Here is a 19,738-nt window from a genome sequence, read left to right on the forward strand (position 1 = left end):
GATTTTCCCACTTGTCTCCCTCTTCCCCTCTCTGCCAGCCTATCGTCCTTAACTCCTTACCTCTAAAGCATTTCCCTTTCACCTCAGGATTTCTACTTTCTCCAGCTCTTAGTTCTTTCCTTCCCTCGCCCCCTCCTCGCGCTTTCAATTCCGATAGCTTTTAAAAAAGTCAAGGTTGATCCATTTCTCATTCTTTGAGAGAAGCAGCACAAACTTATCGCTGAGCTCCGTGGCCGAGAGAGCCACAATCCTGCGGCTTCGATCTAATCTCCTCTATCGCCTCAGAAACTTAAACCTGAAATCTGTGACGACTGCATCCTCTCACACGCATGCACACACACACACGTTTGTTAAGCTATCTTAGTGAGGACACGTAATGGCATAATGCATTCCCAGGCCCCTTACCCTAACCATCCACACTAAATGCCTAACCATAACCCTTAACCCAACACAAACCAAATTCTAAACCTAACCCTAAACAAAATCTTACCCCTCAAACACTCCATTAAAGTGGGTCACAAAGTGAGGACCAGCCAAAAGGTCCTCACTTTCCCAAAAGGTCCTCTGTAGGTTGTAGACTAAAACTGGTCCTCCCAAAGATAGCATTACAAGAACATACACACACACACTTCCCATGATTACAATCCACCTCCTACCTCTAAGGTTTAAATCAGCACCTAACTATCTTGATGGAATACTGATTGTAGTCTCAAGTGAGCAGATTTGAGCTGTGCACGCAGTCAGGAGCATTTAGAAGCATTAAGGCCGGCACTGATGCAACTCTCACTTCAGATATGGTTTTGATGGGGAAAAAAAGTAGCACCTTGATATTGTGGTTAAACTCAAAATTAGCTGATATTTTTGGTTCAACACAGAACATGTGGGACTCCAGAACAACAAAGAAAACATGTTCACACACTGCTTCTTGGGTGGTTGAGTAATTTGATATTATATTAATGCCAACTGTGATGTGGTATCACTCCCATTATCTAGAGGCAAAGCTACAATTGCGACGCTAATTGAACTGTTACCAGGCTACAACATGTGCTCTGTGCTATGGCATCAATGTTTAGGTTTTAAGTGGTTGAAATATCAGCACATGAATCACATCTTGCCTCATAAGCCTCTGTGTTAATTATCGTCATCTATTTCGTCCTCGTCCAAAACCTACATCTATTCCACTTTGAAATCTTCTGAACATGGGGCGCTGTCAAGGCAGACAGCCCAGTACAGATGCACTGGGAGGACTTGGGCATTGAGACGGCTGACACGTGCCAGGATTGCTGCTGAATCTGGCCCCATGTTCAGACAAACAGTATCAAATGATGCAATTGAGCTGTGAGGGAAACATAGCTGCTTTTGCTTAAATCAGTCCAGCATAGACTGTGTGGATCAAGTGTCAAGGCCTGGTGAAAAGGTAGGTTTTTTCGAACAAGGCAGACTAGTGCAAATAACACTCTAATTTCCAACCATGAAATCAACCCTTCCTCAAAGGTCTGGCCCATAAAACATTAGCATACCTTGTTTTTCTAACACTCAGTGTATGTAAGAATAAAATTATCCTATTTTGTGTCTAACAGACATGAAGCCAGAGGTGGATGAAAAGCAGATTTGCCTTGCAAAGACCTCGGGTTAATCTGGAGGAGCTAAAAGAAATACAAAGCACCGGGGGCCATGAACTCAAGTAATGCTGTTTGTTTTCTCCAAGATAAAATGAGAAATAGTGCACTACACTCGAACATGAACATAAAAATGGTATTTTGACACTTCTGCGTGGAAATCCGAGTGAAGAATAACTGCTTATACCAGCAAATTCAGCAAACTTTAGGATGCAGCAGCTTTGGACCCAACAAGCAGTGTGTGAAATATTTTTGCACAAAAAAATATAAAAATACAATGAGTTAAACAAAAGGTCAATTAAGGCATGGCATGATGAGTGTCAACACATAAAAACAGTAAATCATATGTGACAATTTTAGCAATGAAAAACACAAAATGAGGATTAAGGATTAATAAACATTATTTACAAACTATAACATGGATCCCGAACCAACATGCACCCTCATGAACCTTTATAAGCCTTTTCCACAACAGGAACTTAACAGTCCGTAACTTGGAGCTTCGAATAACCCGAACTTTTATGAACTTGTAAGACTTTGGTCCTAAGTTCTGTTGTTTGTTTACACTGTGTTTAACAGAGAGGGATGACGTATCCGGGGATGTTTTGATTTTGTTTTACTTTAATATTGATGAGGTTCCCTTGATTGTGGCATTTGGTTATTGCAATTGTCTTGTGTTTGTACAATAATTATCCTATTTCTATGATAATTTTGCCCTCTGTACGATCAATAACACATGATGTACGATAATTGGATCATTTTGTGACATCGGGTATTATCAGTTGTATTCTGAATTGTGAAATATGGATCAAGTCTTCATTTACGCAACTCTTCTCACGCGACGTCTTTCTAGCAAATAATGCATGTTGTGATTATGAACGTAAACATTCAGGTTGCAGTTTGGTTCATTTTCCTGCGATGGAAAAGGCCTTTTCTGTGCTTCACCCACTTCCTCATGAAACCTCAACAGCAAAGCACCAGCTATACCATATACGGCACCAAGCCATGCAGTGGGTGTGACATTTGTGAGGCAACTGGCCAGAGAACCATGTAAACATATTCACACCTCCCCTGGTTAGGGTTACAGGAGAACTTACACAATGTAAATATTTCAAAAATGTGATGTGTTCATGTTTCTTACAGTGCAACACACACATAGTGCTGTGATACTATAAGAAGTAAAGGACACATCCTCTGAGTGGCGCTGCTGAATGTACGAGTCGAGGTATGTAAACCTGACAACACTGTGGATTGTGTGCACACAGCCCCTGCTACGTTCCGTCTTCTGTCAGTGTTGGCAAGCTTATTTTTTCGATTTAATCATTTATAGTCCACCTGCAGCTACAGTCTATACCTCATTACTGCCACATGCAGCCGGTCCTCCATTCAACCGGTTATTACCATCAATCTTTAGTCAAAGACCTTCCCAGGTGTGATGCCCCATTAGCTTTATGTTTCTGTTGTGAGAACGTGCATGTGTGTGTGTGTGTGTTTGTTTCCCTGAGCCTTTGGCATTACAGCGTCCCCTCTGTCTAATGGTGTCTGTGACCCCAGCTTGGAACCTCGCAACCTTGTTAGCCCCATTTGCCCCCCCCCCCCCCTCCAGCAGCAGCGGCAGGCATGGTGGCACTCACGTTGGCAGTGACCCCAGGAGCGGCGGGTCCATCCCCAGCAGCAGTCCACCCTGGCCCCGTATCGACACAGGCCGTTGGATGAGGCCATCTGCCGTGGCCACCTGTGTGGGGAGGACATAATTAGTTCACGGCCAATTAAAATGTCTCAGTGAAAAGCAGGGGTCTTTTCAAAGTGGTTTGGGGAGCGGCTTAAAAGTTTCCCCATGATTCATTTCATTCTTCTGCTGTAGAGAGAAAAGGAGAACATCAAGTGTAAACATGAAATGTTTCTTTCTTTATTGATTTTATTTTTTGTTTGAGGATGGATGGTGGAGGCCACAGATTGTAAATCCATACGAGTCAAGTTTTCTAATAGAACCTTGATTCTGTCAGGGCTACAATACAGTAAAGATATTTTCTATTATCAGTAAATAGTGAGTCCCATTACAGTTTTATTATTTCCTTACAGGCTTGTGGAACAGATTCGAAGTCATTCACTGCCTGGTGCCCTCGAAAATACGTATTTTACCATTTCATTAGAGAGTATATAATACTGTAACCATACAATTTGACGACAGTGGTAGATAATATCTATTGTCCCTACTGCTTCGTATTAGTTTTATACAGACATAAGTTATTTCCCCAAACAGTGAAATTCCTCTTAGAGAAATTACAGCTGGATGTTTTTGTTACACCATGTTCTATTCAGCTCAGAAATAGCTTCTTGGCAGACAGTGCATGTGGATTACCTTTTTATCTGTACCAAGGCTCACCACATATTTATAGAGAGAAAAGGGTGAAGGAATGAGTCCATTTAAGGATACTGATGAAAATCCGAGCTGCATACTTTGGGCGCCAGGCTCTGTGATGTTACCTAAAATCTAGCAAATAATAAATGGATCTGAAGCGAGGAGAGACTTTGCGGGGTGACTTCTACAGTACAATAAAGAAAACTATCTATCTCCCTAAGCCCGGAGACTACACTTTCTCTTTATCTCTTTTTATCATTATAAAAGGTCTTGAGGACACAAGATTTTTGCAGGGATCACTGAGTAAGTCCAGTATATGAAAACTGAATGCCCTGAACTGACTATGCAGATTTTAAGCTTCACAGAGGTGCTGCAAACACTGTAATCCACTTCCAAAACAAAGAAGTTCTTCTTGAAATACCTCCTTTACACAAAAGAAGCCTTCTTGTGTGCCGGAAAGTGAGAGTGAGGTTGACGCTCAGTATTCAAGGCACATCCTTTGCCGCTATCCCTGCCTAGTTAGTGTCTCTATGCCAAGATGAGGAAATGCTAATGCTTGCCCCCGCTGCCAATCACCACATTGGAAATAAACCCGATGGATGCTAAGTGAGAGTGGCAGATCCAGGGGAAAATGTTTGTTTGCTGCCCGGCAAGCAGGGACGCAGTCAGGCAGGGACAGACTGCAAGCCCATAGGACAGGAAAGGAAAGGACACAATAGGAAAGGAAGGGAAAGGAAAGTAAAGCAATTGGAAGGAAAGGATATGGTAGGATACGATTCAATGCAAGACTATTCGATGAGAAAGGAAAGGAAAAGATGGGAAAGGGAAATATGGGAAAGGAAAGGAAGGGAAAGGAAAGGATACAATACATTAAAATACGATCATTACGAAAGGAAAGGAAAGAAAAACAAAAGGATAGGAAGGGAAAGGAAGGGAAACAAAAGGAAAGGAAGCAATTTGATACAATACAATACAGTACAATACGATACAATAACAGAGAAATGGATGAGAAAAGAGAGGAAAGGAAACATTGTAAAAGGAAAAGAAAGGATGGGATAGGAACGGATAGGGAAAAAAGGAAAGGATACAAAACGATAAGATCAGAAAGGAAACAATGGAAAAGGTAAGGAAAGGAAATTTACGATACGAAAGGCCAGGGCATGACAGAAGAGGAAAAATGATTATACTCAATATCTACACACACACATACACATAGTAACACACTGTCCCTCCCTACTGTACACTAGTCACATAAACAAATCAAGAACCTCTCTGCATGTGGCAAACGTCTCTTCACTGGGAGCTGACACATTCAGGAACATCTGACACCCTCCCATTTTTGATGACATTTAAATCTGGTGACTGGAAGCTGACTTTCTCGTCCACGCTCTTGAATTTATTCATTGGTGTGCATAAGGTAATTATCATCTCAGCGCACGGAGGCATCAAGTGGGAAGAGTTCATGCTGCTGTGGGGTGCACCTGCTCCCATTCAACCGAACGGCCTCACATTCCTCTGAATAAACATATGACATTACTAAATGATCACCTGAGCCCCAGAGGAAAGCTTCACATGCAACCGCAGAATACAACAGCACATCGGCTATATGAGTGAGCGTTACATGGTGTAAGGGAAATGCAACATTTTGATCATGCACAGTGTAATCATGTTAATTTCACCTTCGATTGATTATGATTGAATCCTATACAATGTAAGCTTGATCATGCTGTATCCTGTACAACTGAATGAATGTTGGCCTGATTGCCTAAACTAAGGCATTTCTGCCTTGATGTCCTCAGAGGATCCTGCCCCTTGGCTTAGCAACAACCTCAACCGGAGGGGGAGGAAAGAGCCAGACGTATAAAGAACAGCTTCCCATCTGTGCGCATATTACAAACCAACCTTTCTCTTGTGCACCATGCTCTGAGCATTAAAGTTTGACAATACTGTAAGAGATTTGTGTCTCGTTCCTCTTTGTCAGAGTGCGATTGCAGAATTCCCACGACAATTGATATTTTCTCCAGGCAAGAACGTAAGTGCTCATAAATGAAGGTTTTTGTTTTTCTCTTCAGGTACTGGACTTGAATGGAATACATTTTCACCCAGGCGTTCATAAGAGAAACTCTGCCATAGATGTATATAAACTTATCCTAACAGTAGCTTCTCAGACAGGGATTCAATGGTGTTTATCACACGACTGGTTCCTTGATTTCTCCATCTAGAAATACGCTTTCTTTTATTTGTGCAGAAGTTTTTGGTTGAATAGCAAATTGTCAGACTAACATGATTGTTGTTCCGCCACCTCTTCTTCTCTCAGCCCCTTGAAGTTAATCTGATGCCACAAGTTGCTTTGAAAATCACATCTAACGGCAGTGTTTGCTAGATGTTGTTTAGACGTAGTGTTTGCAGCTAATTAGCTTCATATCACTTGCCAAAGTAGCTGTCTTGTTCCACTGGCGTAGTTATGTGATGGAAATATCCTTATTTCTATACCTATTGTTAAGTTAATCTATTTGCTGTTCAATCAAATAGCAATGAATCACAATAGCTGACTGATGGAGAGTTGTTTTATAAAAGTGAGCCTTTGAACAAACATCAGCGTGATAAAAACAAACTAAAATGACAGAAACTATCTTTGGAGAAAATGTATTTGATGTGTACTTTGACTTTTTAGTTTGGTCCATGTCTCTTCCAGTGACAAGGAGGAGGCAGGAATTATGATCTATACTGCAGCTAGCCACCAGGGGGTGATCAAAAAGCTCTGGCTTCACTTTTGGGGTGAAGAAGATGTCAATGATCCAAGACAACAACAGGTGCACTTCGCTCTAGGAATTCTTTCTGTAGTTAGTCGGCACATTGAGAAAGATTAAAATTGACTACTAGTTAAAACCATGATTTTTAAAACCCACTATATATTGAGGCCACTGAAATGTAAAATCATTATTATTATCTAAACACACAGAACAGGCTGCCTCATCATGGAACCAAGAAAAAGTCCATGGCCTAACTTGGCATTGAAATATAAAGCACGAGGAAACAATAACAATAATAGTAAATGTGGAAGAGGTAATATTTTCATTTTACCTAGAGGAGTTTAAAAAAATGTATAAACCCATATTTCTGGTTTTCTCAACACGTGAGGGTGAAAAGGGCATGAGAGATGACTGACTCAGAGCAGAGCAAGGGTTTGAACTCCTGAGGGCTCCCACAGGACGCTGGGCGGGGGGGATTGTCTGTGTGGAAACAGGAACCTCATGAGATGCAACAGACTCTGGATTATTGAGTCAAACATTTTCTCACACAATAATATATTAACACACACACCCAGGCACACAGAAAGTGAATATGGAATCAGGTTTCATGTTCTCACTGCTTATTTCAGTCCTCTTCATGCGGAATTCAGCCTGCAGCAGTTTATGCACCGCAACACGCTCTCAACTTGAAACTGAGGATTTAATGTTATTTCTGCAATCGCAGTTTCATCACGCCAACACTGCAACTATGTCAAGTGCCTATTTTTCAGTTCCTGGAACAGTAAGTGTTTAAAAATTACAACTTATCTCAATCAACAGGGGAAGTTATGATGACACTGCACCAACAAAGTGGCTTTTTTTCAGCTGCAACTTGTCCCCAGTGATATTCCGCTGAAAGGGAAGCCGATATATCAAATTTTACAGTATATTTATTACCCTGAGGCTCAGAATAATCTTCCTAAATTGCACGACGCCTTGAGGGAATTCAGGCAGATAATTATCACCCTTCATGCACGCTGCGTGACACCTCTCTTCAAGCACAGCCAAGGTTCTTCCTGCAGAACCTGAGAGGTGGATATCCACAGTGGGGGAAACCATCCTTCATCCATTGTTTTACCACGGATATAGAGCTGGCCCATCTCCTCTGCCTGACAGTGAGGAGCAGTCAGTCCATCGCTCACCGGGGAGCAGCGTGGGGTGTAGCATGCTAATCAGAACTATGAAGGAACAGTCCTCATTGAGAGCGATGATAATTCAATCTATCAATCTATCATCCATGCATGAAGCCTTACTGAAGCATGCAAAGCTTGTCAGCCGAACGGAGCTTTCTCACAAACACCCACGGATTTTGATTGCTTGACTTGTAGCATCTTGGGTGAGTGACGTGCTCTGACCTGCAGATCTCAGCTGAAGATATGAGCCTGTGGAGTAGGAAGGTGTCTGCTGTCTTAATGAACCGCGCACTGCCAGATCTACTAGCAGGCTTCCAAGACTGCAAAAATGAATTAACACGCACAGCACCGTGTGGGATTTTGACCGATACAAGAGGTAAAGACTTTAACTGTGCAATCAGCTGACCTGTTAAATCTAAATATGTCTTATGAGAACACAAAGTGGAAGGTATTCATTAAATGGCCAGGAAGCTATTACACCAGTATGATGTAACACAGTGCAACAGCAGCCCCACAAAAAATGATACCCAAGAGGAGTGGGTCATATTGGACTATGCTCACCCTAATCACAGATATAGTGCGGTAAAATTTTAGAAATATGGTTTAATGTAATTTATTTTACAATTCATTAATTCGATATAGGTACTTTAGTCCACAGTGCCTTACAATAAGTTCTAACATGGGAAATAAAGCCAATGTCCCCTAAAGCATACAGCTGCCTGTAGGAGGATTTTTAAGTAATGAGATGTTTGGGATTTGTCAATTAATCACTATGTTGATTTTAAACAATTTTGATTAACTGCTTTAGTAATTTTTCAAGTAAAATCACCAAACATCTGTTGGCTCAAAAATTTGAGGATTTGCTGCTTTTCTCTGTAACTTAAGTCGTTTTCAGACAAAAACTCAGAAAAATGTTCAAACAATTGGGACGAGACTTTCTCCGGAATTGGCTCCTTTTAAGAACACAGAAGCAGATTGTCCTGATAAGACACGTTCACCATAACAGGAAGTGCGTTCAGGTGAGGACAGATGTCTGGGTAAAGAGCATCATGCAGGATGCAGGACGTGTAATATCACATGCTTTTGTTTCCTAAACATCAACACTGGCATCTGCCCTTTTCGTCAAAAGCTCTCGAATCTTCTTCATCATCTTTGTTTTTCACGTGGATGACACCTCTTTTGCAACCTGAGATTTATATTATTTTTATTCTTCTCGTGCTGGGTGAAGTTTCTGTATATTTTCCTGACACTCACCATTGTTCAGTAGTAAACAGAGACGCTAGAGAAGTTGTAAATAAGCGGACCAGAAACCGGAGCACACCAATGCATCACTATGAATGCCTGGCTCTGTACGTAGGCTACAAACATACCGACGGCGCAGCTGCAACACTGAAGCACAAATTGGCATTTAGTTGGAGAAAACAAGCAAACGGTGGACAGTAACATGGTAGAAATTTGTCAGAAATTAGATAATCAATACTGAAAATAAATGCTGGTTGCATCCCTGATTGCTTGGCATGTCTGTGTGCAGCTGATGGGCAGTGACTCCGCTCTACCATCCGTCTGACTGCAGCTTGACAAATTACCCTAGAATTCACTGTGGCTCATTATTAACATAGAGTAGTATTGAATTGGCAAGTGTCTGGTCACACAGTGTCTTGTGCAGCAGTCGCTCTCTGTCTGTCTTTCTATAGAGCAGATAACATGTCTTTGCCTGTATACGTTAGTTACACATACATACTTCATTTAACAAGACTTCACTACATTGATCTGGGAGTCAGTTGCTGGTGTCTAGAGGCACGTCTTCCTTAATGCATGTTTCTCAATAGGAAAGTCAGTGGAGACTTCACTTCTTGTTCTCCTGCAGAAAACCTACGAATCTTGTCTGAGTAGAAAACTATAAATGTGTTGCTGTTTTTTTATCTCCTGCTACTTCATACCAGTAAATGTGACTCAGTGTTTTAGCACTCTCATTCTCAAAGGCTAAAAAGTGGGTCTGGTTTTACAACGCCAACATTACCTGGCACCGGTCCACGACTTTGGATTATTACTGAGGAGGTCTGGTATGTGCTGCTTGGCTGCGTTGGGTTTAACAGTTTAGTGACATCACTTGGGAAGCAGATCCTCTGGTCTACTGTATGTGTTTTGTATTTTGTTTTGAAAAAAAAGAAGCGTTTTCTTTGCTACCTGACAGTAAATCTGCATCCTTCAGTCCTTGGTTGGGCATAAAAACTGGCAACAACAACAACTTCAACGACTGCTCAATGCTCTTAGGCACAGATTTGCAGGAAAGCAAATTATGTGAAGCCATGGGAGAACAAAATCATCTTGCCAATGATGCCCGTGAAGGACCCTTCAGGGCGAGATGAATAAGCCTGTTAGGAACGCTCTCTAAAAGGCAATAAGTGAGGGAGACTCGGAAATAAATGGCTTTCTTGCTTGTGCTCGGGCTCAGGGGATATTCTCTCAATGAATTAATATTGAAGCACAGTCTCTGGGCCGGGGCGAGTTTATACCCATAAAAATTGGCAAATTATGGCCACGGTGACAAGCCACTCCATCAGCAGGAATGTTAATAATGTACAATATGCTGCTGCTTGGTTAAAGTAAATGATCATTACACAAAGGCAAAGCGTGAAATAAAACTTGAGGCCCTAAACATCTCATCGGGCTGCGGCCTGTCACACAGACATTAGCCACGGTGAAAAATCTCCTAAATAACAATTACACATGTGCCGGCAAATGCTTAACTCTAATGTTCTGCTCTGTGTTAGCGTCTGCCCTCTCCTGCTTCACGCTCTCTCACAGAGACACGTTCTCTTCCTGTTGAAACCTTTGATTTCCAAATCCCTTCTTTAACAACAGTTCCCACCACAGCAGCAAACTGGATTTAAAGAGGCCGAGGAGGGAACATGTCAGAGTCTGTCAACAAGCAGGTGGAATGGCTGGGAGTCTGGAAGGGCCTTTTTTCTTTTCAATGCGTGCACACTATTTCAATAGCAATTACCATCACAATCTTCAAAGTTTATTAATTCATTTGAAGATGGAAGAACAAGAGAGGGGAGCCGGCTGCGGGACTCAGCCTGTCTGACATAGATCCATGGGGGAGAATAGAGAACAAGCGGTTTTCTCTGATGCAGATGAAGGATAGTTGACAGAACAGGACTCTGAGTAACTCTCTCACAGGTTGGGTGGACTTCAGTCTTAATCTGAGGTGTAATCCATCTCAAAATAACACAACTCACAACAAGAGGTAGTTTTCATGTTACTTAACTCCAAAAGTCTATGGTCTAATCAAATAAAAAAGCATGATACATAAACAATTTTAAAGGTGTTTTAAAAATACTTGTTTGGGACTAAATAACAATATATGGTTGTAAATAAAGCGCCAAGCATCATCCATCACTTTAGAACCTTAAACTCAGATGCAGCCTATAGGCAGAGGGAAATCTTGGACATTCTTCGGGGTCTGGCGCGTCTCCGCACCTCTGTCTTCACATACTTCACCGGATTCGTGTTTGAACATGAGCCACCGGGCAGCGGGCTGTCACATCACTTCGTAATCTGTCTGCTGCTTGAGCAAGAGGGGGAGCGCATGCGAGGTTTCTGCACGTAAACATTAAACACGCACACAACACGCACGCACGGCTCCTGTGTGCTGTGCGCTCTGAGGCGCAAGGAAACCCACATGCGCTGGATGCAGTTTGATTACAACTGTTTTGCATAAAGTTGGAGAAAGAGAATAAAGCGGAGATGCCACTAATCAGACTCTGCACTTGATCACATGTTTTGTATATTAAATAGGATATAATGCACAGTTTTCGAGGTCTTAAAATAATCGTTTGGTCAAGTGTTGCATTTAAATCAGAGGCAAGGGGAAAAAAAGGTTGATATCAGAAAAGGCTCTCGGTCAAATTCAGCAATATTTCTTAAAGGCAGTACCAGTGAAAGCATGAGCCATTACCAGTGAAACCATGAGCCTTTACCAGTGAAACCATGAGCCATTACCAGTGAAACCATGAGCCATTACCAGTGAAACCATGAGCTATTACCAGTGAAACCATGAGCCTTTACCAGTGAAATCATGAGCCATTACCAGTGAAACCATGAACCTTTACCAGTGAAACCATGAGCCTTTAACCATGAGCCTTTACCAGTGAAACCATGAGCCATTACCAGTGAAACCATGAGCCATTACCAGTGAAACCATGAGCTATTACCAGTGAAACCATGAGCCTTTACCAGTGAAATCATGAGCCATTACCAGTGAAACCATGAACCTTTACCAGTGAAACCATGAGCCTTTAACCATGAGCCTTTACCTGCCGTCAAAGTCCGCACTCGCTCCGAAGCAGCAGCAGCACAACAACACCGACAACTTTATCCATAATTCCATGGTTCCGACTGTTACGCGTCCCTCGTTATTCTCCGTAATCCACGATCCCCGGGTGGAGGCAGGACCGGGAGGACCGGAACCAGTTTCTTCTTGGACGCTCGCTTGAAGCGCACAGTTTGGAAAGGTCCGCTGGTCCCACTGTGCATGTGCGGTGGAGACAAACCAGTCCGCTGCCTGGGAGAAGAGTGACCCCAGTGAGTCAGTGTGGGAGTGTGTGTGTGTGAGAGAGAGAGTGTGTGTGTGAGAGTGTGAGTCTGTGAATGTGTGTGTGCGCATGTGGATGAGGAGCGGGTCGGACTCCTCCGGGAACAGCGAGCGCGCACAGCTCCCTCTCTCTCTCTCCTCAGCTGGTAAGTTCAGTGCGCGACCTCCCTCCCCTGCTGCTGCCCCCCCACTGCGGTCGCACCTCGTCTCGCCTCCCTTCAGCCACAGCAGCAGCAGCAGCTTGTGGTATCCAGCCGCCGGCTCTCCAGGGACTTTTACGCACCGCGTCACGACCCCGCACTCACAGCAGCCTGCAGAGGGGTGGCAGCGGCCACCCAGGAAGATGTGCACGCACACGCACGTAAGACAATGCAGGTGGAAATTACTGGGGCTGAATTGGAAGAGGACAAACAGAGGAGCATCGCACAATATGGTTAATGAGAGGTTTCCAGGAGCAGGAGAGCTGTGGAGAGATTGTAAATAAAAACCACAAGTGATGTGACTTCTGATTGGAGTAATTATTGATGTAGAGATTACAGCAGCAGACAGCGTGTCTCTGCTTGTGTGTCAAATAGTTTTGTCTTTGTGTAAAGATGTTAATCTATCTGCTTGTAATTAACATTTCAAATTAAACAACACACAGCTTGAACACTTGATGCTTTATCACTCTGATTCATCAGTCAGGGTGATTATATTATATCTGAGACCTGATCAGCACCAATGGAGATGGAAGTATTTGCTTTTAAATATACTTAATAAGTAAGTATAAGTAAAAGTACTTACAGAGTGTATCCTATTCTCTAATGCAACTGTCTCCTGCATCGTTATGGTTGAGTCTCATTATGGCCTTTTCCAAATCTGAGCAGTTTCTTCACAAGTGATGCTGCTGCTGCAGATGACAGGGTGTGATGTTCCCTACCTGCTCTGGATCAATGGACCAGTTCTCCTCTCATTATCGATTACTTTATATAACATATTTTAAAAAACAGCGTGAACATGTTACAAACTAAAATGTGAGCATTTACTGGAGTAGGAAGTCCAGATATGTGGGGAAAAGGGAAACATACCTGAACACAAATCCACTCAAGTAAAGAACATGAACAATGTAGTAAAGTACAGTAACAAAGCAAACCAGAAACCAGGATGTCTGCAGTTGGATCCCAGTCATGCATTCTGCCAAAGTTACAAAACTGAAACCCAAATGTACCAATTTGCTCCTGACAGCGTTATGAGTGATGTGTGATAAAGTGCAGCTCATAGAGGAACTGAATGACGTGTATGAATGTGTGTGGGGATGAGTGAATAGCAAGAAGTGTACTGCAAAGAGCGTTGAGTGGTCATCAACACCTTTTACTGCACACCACTGATTGGCACTTCCCAGCCCTGGTGAATTCTACTTCCTGTGGCACAATCACAAAGGCCTTCCTCAGCCTTTAGACTCCAGAATCCAAGGCGGGAAAATACTGTTCTTGCACAAGGACTCGATGGAAAGAAAGGAGAGAAGTGAGGAAAAGATGTAACATGTAACCAAACATCATCATTTTCAGTAATGGAGCAGGAGATGAATGAGTGTGAGGTTTGATGTACTGCTGGACCGTGAACAAGCCGGAGTTCCCAGTCACCGCTGCTGTTTGATACATGACAGCAGGCGCCTTGTTACGCCCCGTCAGCCGGTTTGATGAATCTGCACGTGGCACCGAGGTTTGACGTCTCCAGAAGCAAGTGATCGGAGAAACGCAGGTTGTGTATAATTACACCATTAATCACGTTATTTTCCACTGAGACGGAACTGGAACAACGTGATTCAGTGATGAGTTATCGCTTTTCAGAATGAGTTATGGGTTCTGCAGATCAACAGAATCACGCCTCATTACCGTCAATATTCATATGTTGTTGAAAGCTGGAGTCTGATAAAGGTTTAAAGAGTCCGTTCACCCAAAACACAAAAATACATTAGCCTCGCTGACATTCAATCCATTTATCTCACTCGGCCAACTAGTTTTTTAGTCTGCTGAGGTTTAAAGGTGAAATAAAGTTATTTTATTTAGAATTCAAAGCAACTGTTGATATCTATTGGGAGTCCTTGAAAGATTAGCGCAACTTAAGCCCAGGTAAATATGAATTCATTGGCCAATGATCTCAGAGGGGAAAATGAGCCACAGCAAACAAAAGCATAAAATAAATGGAAATATTAGAATAAAAGCGTGGTAATCTTATATAAAGGGTTATATAAAGGTGACGACTGAGGTGGCAAGAAAGATGAGAAGCATCAGGGAACAGATTACAAGATTATTAGGGGGCGCTAAACATCAGCTGGGACCTGCTGTAGGCAACTGGAGAGGAAGTGTGTGCATAATGATAGTTGTTATTCTGGGAATCCCATAATTATTCTCAACATTGTTTATTTGGAAAATTAATGAATGCAAGTCAAATCAAACACTGCGGTGATAATGCATGTTAAATGGAAATAATGAAAGAGCAAGTGTGATATTTTAGATAATTGGAAGGGCAGCTCGGAGCCATTTCATCTCAACTTGTCCTTTATACCAGCGCCTGTTAAAACAAGCCAAGAAAAATAAACAGATTTTTACAGATTGTCAAAAAGGGAGAATTTCAAATCAGCAGGGAGGAACCTCAGATGCACCGCGACGGGCTGCTGCTCGCAAACAGCCATAAATGCCAGCCAGGGTAATGAGGCTGAAAACGGTCGAGCAGAACATCAAGCAGAGCAGATTTTTAATCACAATTAAAAAGTGAAGTTAATTAAACAATGAAAGCGGCGTCATTTTCCTGGTAGACGTTCTCTGCTGCAGGGGAGATTGTGGAGTTCAGAGCTGCTTTGGAAAAACTCGAAGAGTGTGAGAAAAGTTATAGCGTTAGTCCAAGTTCTAAATCACGATTATTTTATCAACAATTACACAATTGCTGGTTAAATGACATTTTACTACACATGTAGAAAACCTTTGTTTCAGCTCACATGTTGGTAACTTAAACCTTAAAGGACAATCAGTTGATTACACCGTGAGCTAGATGGTTCTCAGTCAAGCACAAAGCTCCACCAAGGCCCAAGAGTCCCCTTTAGAAACCACATTTAAATTCACTAGATGATTTTTATTTGGATCTGCACCAAATTGCATACATTCATGAATATCAGTCCCCTAAACATGACGGATTTCTTCCAACAAGATCCATGAATTATTCTTTACTCCTGGATCCGTCCCCTCATCTGTATCCACGACGATACGCTGATCTCTCTTCCTCCGCAGTGTTTTTCAGGCTCATTTTCATACATTTTCAATATAGTCTATCTAATAATTGTCTTCTTGTTGATTTCAACCGCTGCCCACCCTCTCTCGATCGGACTGCATACAAAAAATGTGGAGGTGCACATGGAATTTCTAGCACACAGCTGGCAAAAGTCCTCCTATGAGGTAAAATCGTAACCTGGCCGACTTTTGGCAACAAAAGATGGGAGGGCATCCTGGTCCAGGCAACTCAGTGGGAAATTAAACATTGCTCATCTTCATATCTCGATATTGAGAACAATACAAAGCGGATTCAAAATGAATGGGTTCTTTGTTGGGTCAAGTCCCACGCCTCCACAAAATGTAGAGGAAAAAATGTGTTTTTGCTTAAAAAACAAACAAACACAGACGAGAACAACCTTCTTAGTGATGTGACAATACATTCTGATCATAGAGACTTCATGAAGCTGATCATTAGTAAATAAACGGCCCATTTACAATCAGGTATCATTACATTCGTGACGTCTGTCTGGCCCCGGGTGTTCAGGTTAAATGCAGCTCAATGTTCTCTTCTCTAATGTCAGCTCTACAGGGGAGTCACCAACTACCTCTCCCCTCCGTTCGGCCTATTTGCTCTGCTGAAATATCCACTTGTGCCGAGCCACCAGCGAGAAAACAGGCAGTCAGATGTCCTCTTCTTTAGAGACAATACCAGTCGTTGGAAGGAGCTGTGTCTGTGGCCATTCACCTCAGGATAGATTGACTCTGCTGACTGAATTCAGATGAGCCCAAAGCTGGAGACGAGTGCAACTCTCTCGTCTGTCCCTTCACAGTGAGAGCGGGACAAACCGGCGCTCCAGCTACCTGCTCAGTTTTCTCAAGAAGTTGCAACGCACTGTCAAAGCTGAAAAGAGGATTTTTTTTTTCTTCACAGACACAGATGACCGGTTTCAGCCCCGAGAACGAAAGCTCTCAGGCTATAGTGCGTCCGCGGTGCACAGGATTGGAAATGGGGAGCATATTGTGTGATTTTTAGCTACTGGGCTCTGAACACTACGGATCTAATCAAGCACCATGACCTTTTCGCCGGCATCATAAAATATTCATCGTTGCTGAACGTATTACTGGATGCATAGCATACTCGCATCCATTCTTTATGAGGAATAATCAGTTTCTCTGTAGAACCTTGACAAATGCTATATTTCACCTGATGTGATACGGGTTTAAATCCGGTTCCTCCCACTCGGTTTCTCGCAAACAAACACAGGAGAAGCTAGATAATGATAATTCCCCTCTCATCTAGTTGCAGTTGAGTTTTCTAGCAGCGAGTTTCTCTTTCTTCTGTTAATAAGAGGCGACAGAGAGCCGACTGCTGGGATCCATCACAGAGGGCTACAGACAGACTCTTCGCAGAAACAGCATGTGGAAGGATGGTGTACTTAATTCACGATGTGGGCGTGTAATTGTCATGGCTACTGTTTACCCTGACAGCTTGATCACAGTTTATAATTGAGCACATTTGAAGGATAATTCCAATATTTTTCAAATTGATATGTTCCCCGTTAATGTGGCTCTATGGGCTGTGGTGACTCGCCACCTGTGTTGGAGATTCAGGGGGGGGGGATGTGGACCGAGGTTATTTCTGGGAAATCAGCGTGAGTCTCCTTCAGCTTTCTGAATAAATAATTTTTCTCTGTGTCTGACCGAGTCACGGTGTACACTTAGGATCACATGCTGACTTATGACGACCTACATCCAGGTCAAAGAGCTCTGCATATTCATCAACCCACATCGGTTTGTTTCCACTTGTGAACGCACCTCCCCTGCAGTTGTTTTGTTCTCGGAGGTGATTATCCAGTCAGAAATCATGGCAACGGTGCTTTTACCCTCAAGGCTGACAGAAATTGTGGAGGCTGACTTTTCAGGACAGAAGAAATAAGCAGACATCTCTTTTTATTTCCTGAGGTCATTACTTACAAAAACGGGACACTTGTTAAAAGTGAATAAAAATAAAATGTGGAGGTTGGATACAAAATAGTCGTATTTTCAGCACAGACACTGAGGACCTTATCGAACCCTGACCATGCAGACGATGCTCTGCTGTTCACCGCTGCTTTCAGTCCGAGTTATGCACCACTGCTTCCAGTTGGCTCGCGCTGACTCCCAGTCCGCTCTTCTGCAGCAGCTTCCCCACCAGCATGTTGTTCTTCGGTGAACAGCTTTCAGGCTCCATGGTCATCACCCGCACCGAGTAGCCGTGGGTCTCTGCTGCCCACGACCGGTCCAAGTCGACCAGGCCCATACAGTCTTTACCTGTAGCGATCGAGGCAGAAACATACAGCTGTTCATCACATACAAATTAAACATTTCCACTATTTTCCCAGGTAACAATTTGAAAAAAACAGGCACATTCAAAAGTGACGTCGAAAACCAAACATGTTAAATATACAATTAAGTACAGGATTAAAAAAGTAGAATAAGAAATGCTTGTTAGGGTTACCCTAACTCTAACCCTAATGGATTGAGAATAGCTACAGATTAACTTCTGTCAATGAATTAATCCATTAATCCACTTTTTTCACAATTTCAGCACTTTCCAATTTAGAAATTTTGTTCAGAGGTTTTCAACATGTTGAACATAATATAAACTATAAACATTTTCGGTTAAATCTTTAAATTGTTCAGCAGGACGTTTTAGAACTTAACAATAAAATGTATTATTTACTTTGAAGATGATAATAGCTGTTACCAGAAATGTGTTTTTATTTAAAAGGAACTATTACAATTAAACTGTAAACTTTATTGTTCAATTTGAATTTGTTATTACTGTAGATACATTTTGTTAAGGAAAACGGGAATTAACCAGCCTTAGGTTTGCAGACACTGCCATACATGTTCACTGTGCCATTAAATGACACATTGAATCGTGCCAGGCTTCGCAACAGTTATAAAGAATCCAGGGAGGGGTCCAGCTTAACTCAATTTTGACTCTAAATGCCAAGAGGAAAAGATATAAGTGACGTTGTCCTTGAGACTCTGCTGTCCTGATGTGAGACGTCTCTTTGAGGAAGACAATGTCCTCATCCTCGGGGCACGGGGGGGGGGGGGGGGGGTTCACCGAAAGACTCGACGAGTATGAAAATGATGAGAATCGTATCCTGTCGCCTCTGCAGACATCCGACTTTAACGCAGCTGAACACCTATGAGACAAGCTGTCTCCAGTAGGGTTAAAGTGTTGACGGAAAGAAGCCATTTTGGCAGGCTTGGTAAATTAAATACAATTTTTTATATTTTACGAATATGTGCATGCTTCCTTTATCTTCCATTCATTCATATGTTCTTCTCACTGAGTATCCTGCTGTTCTCTAAGGATCTTCTTTAAAAGCAGACTTCAGTTAAGCAGTTATGTAGCAGGTGGCATTCACAGTAATCTGCGGTGCTGCCAGACGGTCACAGTCCCTGACAGGCTCCGCAGAGAGACGAGATCAAACACGGTTAGAAAAGTATTTGGGAGAAAGGTTGAGCCCCGCTAACTGATAAAGAGCAGGAGCTGCTGTGACGGGTGATGTCAGGTACATATGAAAAAGGCTTCAGAGTGACAGGGCAATGGAGAGCTATCAGGGTGAGGAGGGTCCTCATCGTAATGAAACACTGAACAATGACGCTTCAGCTCAAGCCCGAAGGTTTCAAACACAACACTTCCCATCTGACTCTGACAAAACTGATGTGGCAGCTGTTCAGTGCAGCTGTTTGGTCCCGCTGCACAAATCCCTGCGTTAACATTTGTCACACTTCTCCAAAGTCTGGATCGGTTGCAAACGTAGAGAAGTGAGGTCAGGTGACAGCGTGAGGCTACATTCACAACGCTACGTTTGAGTTGTAAATGAATCACTGTTGCTACGTTTATACCAACTTCCAAAACACTGAGAACACTTTCTCATCAACAGTTTCACCTCGACAGTCCCGGAAAATAAGTTTTTTAAACTT

At 42.6% G+C, this 19,738-nt stretch overlaps 2 protein-coding genes across 2 annotated transcripts in view; both read right to left on the reverse strand.

Moving 5' to 3' along the window:
* npnta (nephronectin a) overlaps positions 1 to 12,305 on the reverse strand; it is a 53,880-nt gene extending 41,575 nt beyond the window's left edge. Inside the window, exons 1-2 of the mRNA XM_061092155.1 lie at positions 12,229 to 12,305; positions 3,254 to 3,354 (exon numbers count right to left, since the gene is read on the reverse strand). Of these exons, the coding sequence (XP_060948138.1) occupies positions 3,254 to 3,354; positions 12,229 to 12,302 (175 nt within the window). The 5' untranslated portion in view covers positions 12,303 to 12,305. The remainder of the gene's footprint in view (positions 1 to 3,253; positions 3,355 to 12,228) is intronic.
* Positions 12,306 to 17,687: 5,382 nt separating this feature from the next.
* The window catches only part of gstcd (glutathione S-transferase, C-terminal domain containing), a 43,497-nt gene continuing 41,446 nt past the window's right edge, over positions 17,688 to 19,738 (reverse strand). Inside the window, exon 12 of the mRNA XM_061092740.1 lies at positions 17,688 to 18,064. Coding sequence (XP_060948723.1) covers positions 17,868 to 18,064 — 197 coding nt within the window. The 3' untranslated portion in view covers positions 17,688 to 17,867. The remainder of the gene's footprint in view (positions 18,065 to 19,738) is intronic.

The sequence above is a fragment of the Limanda limanda genome, chromosome 2 (assembly GCF_963576545.1).
Source record: "Limanda limanda chromosome 2, fLimLim1.1, whole genome shotgun sequence".
NCBI classification, from domain to species: Eukaryota; Metazoa; Chordata; class Actinopteri; order Pleuronectiformes; family Pleuronectidae; genus Limanda; species Limanda limanda.